At 35.0% G+C, this 12513-nt stretch overlaps 1 protein-coding gene across 1 annotated transcript in view; it reads right to left on the bottom strand.

The window, feature by feature from the left end:
- LOC116851959 (serine protease snake-like) overlaps positions 1 to 12513 on the bottom strand; it is a 192607-nt gene that overhangs the window by 160217 nt on the left and 19877 nt on the right. The window contains exons 2-3 of the mRNA XM_032831892.1: positions 9291 to 9558; positions 8933 to 9198 (exon numbers count right to left, since the gene is read on the bottom strand). Of these exons, the coding sequence (XP_032687783.1) occupies positions 8933 to 9198; positions 9291 to 9558 (534 nt within the window). The remainder of the gene's footprint in view (positions 1 to 8932; positions 9199 to 9290; positions 9559 to 12513) is intronic.

Consider the following 12513-nt stretch of genomic DNA (forward strand, 5'->3'; position numbering starts at 1 on the left):
GCTTCGAAACAAACATCGTTTTATCGAGATGGTATCGCCCAGTTGCCAGAAAGATGGCAAAAAGTTGTAGAAAGTGATGGAAAATACTTTCATTGAAATAATTTAAATAAATTTTTTACAATAAATGCTTTTTCTCAGTATTTTTTGAGCGAAAACTAAGTTAAGGTCCTAATATATACAAGGGTGGATCAATTAATATCCGTGTTTGAAGACAGGTGGCGTTGCTGAGGGAAGTTAACATTACCATCATATACTACCATTTTCAAACGACACCATAAAAAACAGACTGATTCATAGGTTAGTTTTGATTTGACAGCCATTTGTATTAAATGTGTTTGGTGTTTTTCGATACAATGGAAAAAGAGCAATATCGATCCGTAATTCGCTTCTTATTTTTGAATGGAAAAACGTACGAAGAAATAAAAGCGAAGTTGGATGCTGTCTATGGGGAACCCTCACAACCGTGAGATATTGGTTCAACGAATTCAAACGTGGCCGTACATCTGTTTTTTATGAGGAGTGCCCAGGTTGTCGGACAGACATGGTTACTGAGAAAATATTTGAAAAGGTCCACGACATGATTCTCGCTCAACGAAAGTACGCGAAATAGCAGAGGTCGTAGGCGTGTACGGAACAATATTTTACATTATAAGTTAAGAATGAGAAAGCTGTCGGCCCGATGGGGGTCGCGATTGCTCACGATGGACAACAATCGGATATGGCTGTTAATTTCGAAGCAGTGTTTGGACCTTTTTAAGCGAAATTCGTAGGAGTTTTTGCGTCAAGTTTTCACCGTTGATAAAATCTGGATTCATCACTATACGCCAGAGACTAAGTAACAGATAAAACAATGGACTTTTCCGGACGAATCTGCTTCAAAGAAGGCAAACACAGTCCCATCGGCCGGAAAGGTCATGGCCATGATTTTTTGAGAAGGGAATAATCTTCATAGACTTTTTGGAGAAAGGAAGCACGATCTCGGGGCAGTACTACAGTGAATTATTGGACCAATTCGACGAGAAATTGAAGGAGACACGACCTATTTGGCAAAGAAAAAAGTGCTGTTCCACCACGACAACGCACCAGCTCACTTATCCGAAATCGTCGCGGCCAAATTGCATGAATTGCGCTATGAATTGCTGCCGCACTCACTGTATTCGCCCAATCTGGATCCCTGCGACTTCTTTCTGTTCTCCAATATGAAAACGTGGCTCGTGGGAAAAAAATTCAGCTCAAACGAGGAGGTCATCGGACAAAAGACTATTTTAAAGAGTTTGACAAATCATATTTTTTGGAGAGGTTAAAGAAATGGCAGGGACATTGGAAAAAGTATATCGTTCTAAAAGAAGATTACGTTGAAAAATAAAAATTATTATGAAAAACTTGCGTCTTTATTCCTAACACGAATATTTATTGATTTACCCTCATATAATGTTAAACTTAATTAATATAAAATGTTATTTTTACATTTTTTAAAAAGTAGTTTTGAAAATTAGAATATTAAATTAACATGATCTATGTGTTAAAACTTCTGCATTTTTACATAAAGAAAATGTTAACATTACATTTTTTAAATGTTAATTGATATCTTTAGAAGAAGGAGGGCATATTAGGTTGCGGCGGGACGCCTCTTGCGCGTTCGAGATCTGCATATCTTTTTATTCCAGAGAGAGAAAAGTATCGAAAGCGCGGTTTGCTATTAGGCCGGAACTAGTGATAGAAACTTTGCTCCGCGAGCAGCACGCATCAGTACGGGAGGGGGTTCCATGAGCCTCACGGACACGGTCGTGTGAATGTATGCTGATGCGTGCTACTTGCGGAGCAAAGTTTCTATTACTGGCCGGGATCAGTGCTGCAGAAATATACCCGCGTACACCGCAGCGTGCGAGAAGAAGGAACCCCCTCCTTGCGCCTTCTCTTAACGCACACACAAAACGTTGCTGCTCCGTCCATCGGTGTGAAGCGGTATCGCTCATGTAACGGAGCGAGAAAGAGAATGGTGTTCGCTCCTTTCAGAGAGAATCTAGACAGAGTGGAACGGATTTGCCGGAAGTCCGCTTTAGTTGGGCAACTTTTGGTGACACGCGAGAAATTTAATCTCCTTAAACTTCAGATTCCGGTTACTATACATATGTGCACCGGTTTAAATTACTGTAATATAAAATATAGTTAAAAAATAAATTATTTACTCTTGTACATTGCTGGTATTATTTACTCACAATAATATTTCAGTAATATTTTGCGAACATAATGTTATAGTGCTACGAATTGATATTAGCAAAATCAAAGTGTTAATATTACAATAAAAAAAAATGTGTTTTTATTTTAACTTTTATTTAGTCATAAATTTATGAAATGTGCAGTTATTTATGTACAATGTATAAATATATGTAATACAAAATTGAATAGAGAGCAAGCGTAACATAGCACAGGTTGGTTCCCCAACAGAGCTAAAAATTGTGTGCAATCTGTTGCCTTGCTATCACAGATATTGTGTGCTAACAGACTCTGCACAAAATCTGCTAAAAAAAAATATATATATATATATATATATATATATATATATAATCTACACACACACACACACACACACACACACACACACACACACACACAATCACAATCACATACAGAGTGAGTCATTTTATTCGAACCAGGCAAATATCTCGAAAAATATGGAAGATATGGAAAAATATTTCAAACAAAAGTTGTATGGTTCTGAGGGGGACATAATACGGTGCAATTGGCTTGACACTGGATAGTCGTTTGAAAGTTACGTGATGGTCACCTTCAATTTCTTAAATGGAAACCTCCATTTTTCATTGCATATTCTCATAGTTTACCTAGAGGACTTTCCAAAACATTATAATAAAATATTTTTTCATTAAGTATCTTTCGAGTTAAAAAGCTTCAAAGTTACAATATTGTTGCCATTAGCATTGGTACCAAAGATTTTCGACCGACGGCTGGAACCTTTTGAATGTTGTTTAGGGCCATGACCTTGACAACATTTGTCAAGGTCAAGGCGATTGAAGGCTGTTCCTAATATTTTCATTTCTTCAAATTTTTTTTAACTATATTTTATATTACAGTAATTTAAACCGGTGCACATATGTATAGTAACCGGAATCTGAAGTTTAAGGAGATTAAATTTTTCGCGTGTCACCAAAAGTTGCCCAACTAAAGCGGACTTCCGGCAAATCCGTTCCACTCTGTCTAGATTCTCTCTGAAAGGAGCGAACACCATTCTCTTTCTCGCTCCGTTACATGAGCGATACCGCTTCACACCGATGGACGGAGCAGCAACGTTTTGTGTGTGCGTTAAGAGAAGGCGCAAGGAGGGGGTTCCTTCTTCTCGCACGCTGCGGTGTACGCGGGTATATTTCTGCAGCACTGATCCCGGCCAGTAATAGAAACTTTGCTCCGCAAGTAGCACGCATCAGCATACATTCACACGACCGTGTCCGTGAGGCTCATGGAACCCCCTCCCGTACTGATGCGTGCTGCTCGCGGAGCAAAGTTTCTATCACTAGTTCCGGCCTAATAGCAAACCGCGCTTTCGATACTTTCTCAGTGAAAACAAAAATAATAATTTAAAATCATGGAGTAACATGTGGAGTCCGATTGACTCTAAAGGATCATATAAAGGTCACAATCCTATGATTATTAAAGAAATAATTAATGGGATTATTAAAGAAATTTATTAATGGGATTTCACACGTGTGCTTCTTTGTGGCCCCGACGAAGCATTGTGACCTTCATATGATCCTTTCGAATCAATCGGACTCCACATGTTACCCCATGATTTTAAATTATTTTGTTTTCACTGTAAAATTTGAAGAAATGAAAATATTAGAAACAGCCTCCAATCGCCTTTACCTTGACAAATGTCAAGATCATAGCCCTGAACAACACTCAAAAGGTTTCAGCCGCCTGTTGAACACCTCGGATACCAATGCTAATGGTAACAATATTGTAACTTTGAAGCTTTTTAACTCGAAAGATATTTAATGAAAAAATATTTTATTGTAGTGTTTTGGAAAGCTCTCGAGGTAAGCTACAAGAATATGCATTGAAAAGTGGAGGTTTCTATTTAAGAAATTGAAGGTGACCTTCACGTAACTTTCAAATGACTATCCAGGGTCAAGCTAATTACACTATCTTATGTCACCCTCCAAACCATATAACTTTTGTTTGAAATATTTTTCCGTGTCTTCCATATTTTTCGAGATATTTGCCTGGTTCGATTAAAATGACTCATCTTGTATATACAGGGTGTAAAAAATTAGATCGACAAACTTTGAGAGGAAATAGAGAACATTAAAACAAACATATTTTGTTAATGATGTTTTTCTCTACGACACTTCGTTTTAATACTATAGGGTACAAAATAGGAATTTTATGATTTTAACAGAAAACAAACGTAAAGTGAAAAAATTAAATTTATTTCAATTACACATATATATTTTAATCTTTAACAAACAATGAACGAAACAAAATGCACAATTGATTAGCTCAATTTTTTTTATGGGAGCATATAAAAACTTTCATTTATGAGACACCTATTGAAACAGAAGCAGAATTGGTAGCCCAAATTACTGCTGCAGCATATCAGGTTCAGAATATTCCTGCAGTCTTCGAGCGTGTGAGACAATCAATGTTTCGACGATGTCATCTTTGCGTTGAAGCAAATGGAGGAATTTTTGAACATTTATTATAAATTGAGCTAATCAATTGCGCATTTTTGTTCCGTTCTTTTGTTCATTGTTTTTGGAAGATTAAAATATATATGTGTAATTGAAATAAATTTAATTTTTCCACTTATATGTTTGTTTTTTGTTAAAATCATAAAAATCATAAAATTCCTATTTTGTACCCTGCAGCATTAAAACGAAGCGTCGTAGAGAAAAACATTATTAACAAAATATCTTTGTTTTTATGTTCTCTATTTCCCCTCAAATTTTGTCGGTCTAATTTTTTTAAACCCTGTATGTATGTATGTATATATATATATATATATATATATAACATATAAAAATATATTTTTATAACTATAATTTGTTAACACTTCCAGGCGTTCGTCTTATTAAAAGTACTAAACGTGCAAAAAGTACAAGCACGAACACAACTGAGATCATATAAGACCTGTTCCTTGTAGCTACACTGCTAAATTGGTGCAATATATTGAAGTAAGACAAATATACGTTTTCTCACTCTAACTTATTGCACTAGTTCAGCAGTGCAGCTACAAAAAACAGGCCTATATATATCACATTTGCCCAATTAATGGCGGCACCAATCAAAGAAGATAACACGATCCGCTCCACTCTGTCTAGATTCTATCTGGCTCCTTCTCCCTCCGACTCACTGTGTTTACGCGTGTCCGAGAATATTTTGGCTTTTTTGGCGTCGATCCGAGCCGTGAGCGCGATTATGATATATCGTCTGCCGAGAAAAGATCTATGTAAAATTCCTTATCAAATCATGATGTTTATAATAATATACATACAGAATTTTATGCTACATATAATAACACAAGTATTTTAAAGTTATAAAACATGCACATAGGCTTTCTTACAGAAGCGACGATTTATGACAAAATATGAAATAAATATAAGGTGAACATTTAATGCAACGTACCAGTACGTTGCACGGTGTAAAAGTAACGTACTGGCAATTTCCTGTCGAGCGTTTTAAGCCTTAATAAGATAACTTTAAACCATTCCTTTATCGTTATATTGATAGAATAAATGCGGTACTGTTTTTATCTGAAGCAACTGTAGCACAATGAAACAAAGGTGCCAAGATAATTTTATTGAACGTGTAAATATTTATCAAATGGTGTAGACAAAACAGTTCGCTTTATCGATACCGTTGGAGACTGCTTAATTGGTTTTTGAAGCGGGTTCATGTCGCGAACACGATTATCATCAATGTGTCTATGATCAATATATTGACCATAGACAGATGTGGTCCGTTATTGTAATGTAAAAAAAATCTGAAAAAAGATATAAATATGGAAAACATGTATCCGTATATTTATGTATGGTACACGTCTAATCCGATACGCTACAGTCCGTATTTGTTGAATCGATAGCAATTCCGCACGTGAAACATACAGAATTATAAGAAGAAACGTATGGTTTTATTCGTCTGTCGTTTATATATATTTATAAAATTTACAATATACATGTACAATATACACCACACTTCATTAATATAGTCCCATCCCAAAAAATGGAGATATCGAATCGTTTAGTTAGGCGCCACGAATATAATTATTCGTGCATTATGTATGTGGAACATTCAAGGAATACCTGCGATCTGTCATTATATGTCAGTTTAATAGCTTTACATTAACATACGTGGTCCGAAATATCAACAAGCAACGAATTGATAATTTTATGTTTAGTAGAGATGTTTCAAAATGATATAAATGATGAAATAGGGACAGAGAAGCAACAGGAGGAGGCTATCATATCGTAAATACCGAAATTAGAGCTCTGGGTGTAGAAATAATATTTATATACAATTATCCTTACTTTAGATTAATGATGATTCTTTATGTCGTGACAGACCGCTGTTTTAAAGCAGTTATGGGTTTTTAGTTATTCCTGGAATAATCCATGATGCACGAATGTTTAGATTCGTTGCACCTGACTGGACGATTGGATCATCCATTTTTCGGGATAAAACTGTATTAATGGAGTCTAGTGTATATTGTACACTCACTGGTGTAATGCCGTCTGTATACTGTGTGACTCGCACACGATGACGCGTCACTTACATACTGTTGCCTGTAGATAAGGCACGAGCAGCGCGGAGTGGCGGAGGGGGCTAGCAGTATACGATCGTCGGACGCTTGGAAAGGGAATAGTGGTGGGAGTCGCGGCGATCCTCTATCGCAGACGTAAGAGCGAAAGAGATAGCATTATAAGACGTCGTGGACAGAAATGTCGTCCTAAAATACGTGTGATGCACACTAAGAAAACGCTCGACTCACACTGTCTTGTCTATACGTGAGCAATACGCGGTGTTCCGACGACTGTTTCACTCGCCCGAATGTCCATGCATTTTTTCTTGTTAGCAAGGAAATTACTGTAATGTAAAAGGAGATCTTGGAGAAGCGTTTTCAGGAGGCTTCGACAAGTGCTTCTTAATAGCTGCTCTTGAAAAAAAAAATAAATATTAAATTTATTTCAATATAGAATACTGAATTAATATAGAATACTGCAACAACACATCGCTTATAAAAAATTATAGATCTTATATGATTAAAATGTATACTCGTTTGCGAAATAGTTGAAACATATTCTTTCCGATAAAGTTTAGAGAAGACATCAAATAATCGCAATAATAATCCATTGACCACTAGGGTGCATTGAAAAATGGAAAAGTTTTAGAACGAATTGACGGGGTACGGAAAAAATGGACGATAAGGGAAGCTTACATGATTTATTCAGAATTCTCGAATTATATTTACATCCTTCGCAACGCTCGCGAAGTTTTCAAAACCTCTAGTATAGATTCATAGTACAGAATCCATGACTGGTTCTCATGCCTTACAGAGTAATAATATTTTATGAAACGATAAATTATGCTCTTATACAGGATGTCCCAGATCACTACACACACTCTCAAATTTCATATATAAAATATTTTAGCAAATTTGATATTTTAGGCTTTTGCAGTGTTCATTAGATTTGGTTTATATCATATTAGATTTGGTTTCCGGGTTTGAGCCGCGTGGGTTCATATAGTTTGTCGAAATAGAGTATTTTTTTATTTTAGTGTTGCATAAACACGCGAAATATAATTATTTCATATTTTATACATTTGAGTATCGTTCCATTGTTATAAAATTTGGTGACCCTGAAAAGAGTCGAGTTTTTGCCGAAGAAATCGACAGTCAATAGTTAGTCAATAATCAGTCCAATATCCGGCACGGTCGATAACTTGATTGATTCAATTAGATATCGAATCAATCAAGTTCGCGAGAAAGTCGGGTCGAAGCCGAAGTTCTTCCCAGATAACGAACAAAAAAAAAACGGACGATGATAGCAGAAACGGGTCGCATTTCTGTATTCATAGTTATAAGAAACAATAATTATTTGAAACAGGCACAAAAATCTTGGCCCTTTTCAGGGCCACCAAATTTTATAATATTATGGAAGTAACGTCCTGATTCCTCCTTGATGAAGCAGACTGAAATGTTCGTGAAACGTCGGAATCAAACGAAAAAGAATCCACGCGGCTCAAACCAAATCTAATATAATATAAACCAAATCTAATGGACTGCAAAAAATCTAAAATATCAAATTTGCTAAAGTATTTTATATACGAAATTTGAGAATATGTTTGGTGATGTGGGACATCCTGTATAATTTATCGTTTCATGAAATATTATTACTCTGTGAGGCATGAGAACCAGTCATGGATTCTGTATTATGAATCTATACTAGACGTTTTGAAAACTTCGTGGGCGTTGCGAAGACTGTAAATATAATCCGAGAATTCTAAAAAAATCATGTAAGCTTCCTTTATCGTCCGTTCTTTTTCGTCGTACCCCGTCAATTCTGTTCTAAAACTTTTCCATTTTTCAATGCATCCTAGTGGTCAATGGATTATTATTGCGATTATTTGATGTCTTCTCTGAACTTTATCGGAAAGAATATGTTTAAACTATTTCGCAAACGAGTATACATTTTAATCATATAAGATCTATAATTTTTTTTTTCTTAGAATCACATAATTAAAAGAAGAAACGCTTTTTTATAATCTTATTCTAATTGACTAAATACTATTGTAACAATGATTAACAATCAACATTTATTGATTGTTGATTAAACAATTCGTAAACTTATATGTATATCATAAAATTTATAATTCCTTTTTATCATATTATTATAAGGATGCTTTTTTGTAATTTTACCCCAATCAACTCGTCCCCATCCAGTAGCAACTGCTTTGCCATCATAACCAATATCGGGTAAATCAATTGGAAGACATGCTGGTCTCACCCATGCATTATAAGTAACTGAAGTTTCCAACTTCATTATGGCTATATCATGATACTCCGACGGGCGTTTGTAATCAGGATGTGATATTCTTTCTATAATTCGGATAGTTTGCGGTTGCGCGTCATCATTCGTCTGTGCCAGATTCAAATCGCCGACTCGTGCCCACTTCGCATCTCCCCTTTAAGACAAATGAAACACATCAAGATCTGCAATTGTGGTTTTTATAGGAGAGAAAAAATTATAACATTAAATATATATGCTTCGACTTACAATTCTGTACTATAACTGCAATGAGCCGCTGTTAAAATAACTCTGTCTGAAATCAAACTGCCCCCACACAACCACCTTATGCTATTTTCGCCATCGTCATATCCGATAGCCGTCATATGTGGGAATTCTTTTGGTTCAGCTTTTTTACCTCCAACGATCAGTTTGCGTGTTTTTAGGGCACATCTCGATACGTTCACGGGAGTTCGATCAAGTACGAGAGTTTGTGGTAACTCTAAACCAAAAACAGCTTCTGCGTTTTCCGCACATTCTGTATAAAGATATTACATTAAAATAAATATATGTACAGAGTGAAGTTATTAAACACATCATAACTTTACATTATTCTGATGTAACAATATTGCAAATGTAACGTACAATCAGTGTTGTAACGTATCTAGATATATGTATCTTTTTGCAGTATCTACTCTTTGTGTATCTATATCTGTATCTAGTTATATTTTTCATTTCAAAATCTGTATCTGTATCTAATTACATTGTATTTCATATCTATATCTAAATTTATCATTTTAGATACAGATACGAAATAAAATGCAATTTTGATGATTTCATATATAATTGTTACTTTTTTACAAGAGGCAAAGTTGTTTCCATGGTGTAAGAATATAAGGTGATGCATTCTGGTAAATATTCAATAGCTACCAATCAGAAAGTTGCCACAAATACAAAAAACTCAATGGCTCTCATCAAATGTAACGTTGACATAGTATATTTTGTAGTAACTTTCTGATTAGTTCTACTCCCACCTCCATGATGCACAATAAAACACTTTGTCGCGTTCCGTTTCACGTATATGCGCACATTTATCTACAATTTACAACACGTATACTGTAGAAAATGCGCGTATAATATGTGAAACGGAACGCAACTCTTATATTCTTACACCATGGTTGCTTTATTGGGTGCGTTCAGCGAACTCAACAGAAGTTACACAACAGTTGAGTAATTCGTCAATATAATTGACTAGATTGTCTAGATTTAGGAATCTAACAGTAAGAACCAATAATCGCTGATTGCTCACTGAGCCCTTTTTCCGCTGAACGCGCCTATTGGGTGCATTCAGTACTATAACCTCTCACTGAGCGCTCAGTGAGCTCTTGTATCCCATTGGCATATTCTTTTAGATCTAAAAATATGTACCAATGAAATGTAAGAGCTCACTGGGTGCCCCGTAATCGAAGTATCTGAAAAGATATAGATCTGAAGAGATATAGATACATTCTTAAAGTATTTGTATCTACATCTAGTTACCCAGTAAGCAAGGAACATTAAATTAACGTTTAGAAACGTTGACTTCATGTGTATTGTTTGGACATTTTTTAATAATATTGCATTTATATTTTTCATATGTTGTTTTGTGATATAATTTTTCTGAATGTTATTATTTAAACGATTTAAAAACTTTATTATTAAAAATTTTATTATTTAAATGATTATTTAAACGTTTTAAAAACATTACAAAAAATATATTTTTCAAATGTTACTTTAACATTTATTTGAGATCAATGCAACATCTTAAAAATATTTCTGCCGATTAAAACATTATAGCAACCCTATTTCAACATGATTAAAACTTCCAAATTGTGGTCAAAGTATGTTCATAATGATGTTTAATACAATATTAAACACTACATATTTGACAATATTACAGGTTCTTCAATATCGTTGTAGCAACGTTGTATTAATGATTTCTTGTTTACTAGTTATTCATATAAAATTCGTATCTGTATCATCATCTAACTACACTTTTCTTACCGTATCTGTATCTATATCTAGCTACTTCAAAACATATATCTGTTACAATACTGCGTACAATATAGCATATTTTTAACAGATTGTCCCAACATATTGTTAACATAACATTGTTATACATAACATGTATAACATATTGTATTATGACAAATATTAGTCATATATTTATAGAGTTCTTTCTATTTGCTACATTTTTGTCAATATTCTATATGTAATTGAAAACTTATAATAAGCAAACTGTTACGTCCTGTGGGATTCAACAAAAAAAACTGCGGCGACCGGCCAATATTTCCTAGTAAACTCAAGGTCGCTGAAGTCAAATCTACCAGTAAAAAAATGCCTATCACGTCAGGTTTTTAAGATAAATCGAGTAATATAAGTAAAAAACTGCGTTTTTTTGCCATATTTACCAATTTTTGGTTATAAAACAAAATTTTATTTTTCAATTTCATTCACGCTACTTTAAAGTACTATTTTTCACCTGTAAAACGTATTTTTATTTTTTACTGTACAATTTTTTTCACAAACTTATAAACATTTTCCAAAATGTAAATAATGTCGGGTCCAAATTGGTTGATTGAATCTGGAAAGTAGATGGATTTGTATGAAAATAGATATCCTAAGGTTTTCGGAGTCGTTGATACCGAATCTGAATTCAAAATTTCGAAATTCAAAATAGTAGGTATAAAAGACCGGTTCTAACCTAGTTCCTTTGAAGGGGGTGTGGGGCGGGGGGGGGGTACCGCGGGCGCGGGGGTATGACGTCACCGGGGTGGGGTATAACGTCACCGCGGGGAGGGGGGGTATTCTCAGAGGTCGGTAATTGGGGGGATCATACCGATATTACTGACGGTCGGTAATTTTTTACCAATATTATATACTAACATTTAATTACATAATTTTTTTACCAACATATAATTACACAATACTGATGATCGGTAGTTACTGATAATATATCAACATTTAATTACATAATTTTTTACCAATATGTAATTACATAATTTTTACCGGCATATTTACATAATACCAATAATCGGTAATTACCGATATTGTATACCGACGTTAACATATTTTTCAATCTTCTTTCGATCATTTTATCGATCCGCGGTGGATTTTTGCGGTGGTTCGCGACGGATTTCTTTTGCAGCAGTTTTTGCGGCCGATTTTTATGGCAGCCCGCGTCGCCTGCGCCACCCGCGCCATCCGCTCGCGTATTTCGCAGCGTAATTTTTTAGTCGCAGCTGCAAAATCTAAGAATTTGCAAACTTATGTATTCGACAATTAGATGCGCAGAAAATGTGACACATGATATACTTATTACTAATGAGCACGTACACTGTGTCTCCGCGACAAGATTTTGCAAGCGTTTGCATTTGACAGTATGATGCGCACGAAGAATGTAACACACGAAATTCTTATTATTATTAATGAGCACGTACACTGTGCCCCCGCG

The sequence above is a fragment of the Odontomachus brunneus genome, unplaced genomic scaffold, assembly GCF_010583005.1.
Source record: "Odontomachus brunneus isolate Ranch 3 - 2012 unplaced genomic scaffold, Obru_v1 Obru_scaffold_197, whole genome shotgun sequence".
Lineage (NCBI taxonomy): Eukaryota > Metazoa > Arthropoda > Insecta > Hymenoptera > Formicidae > Odontomachus > Odontomachus brunneus.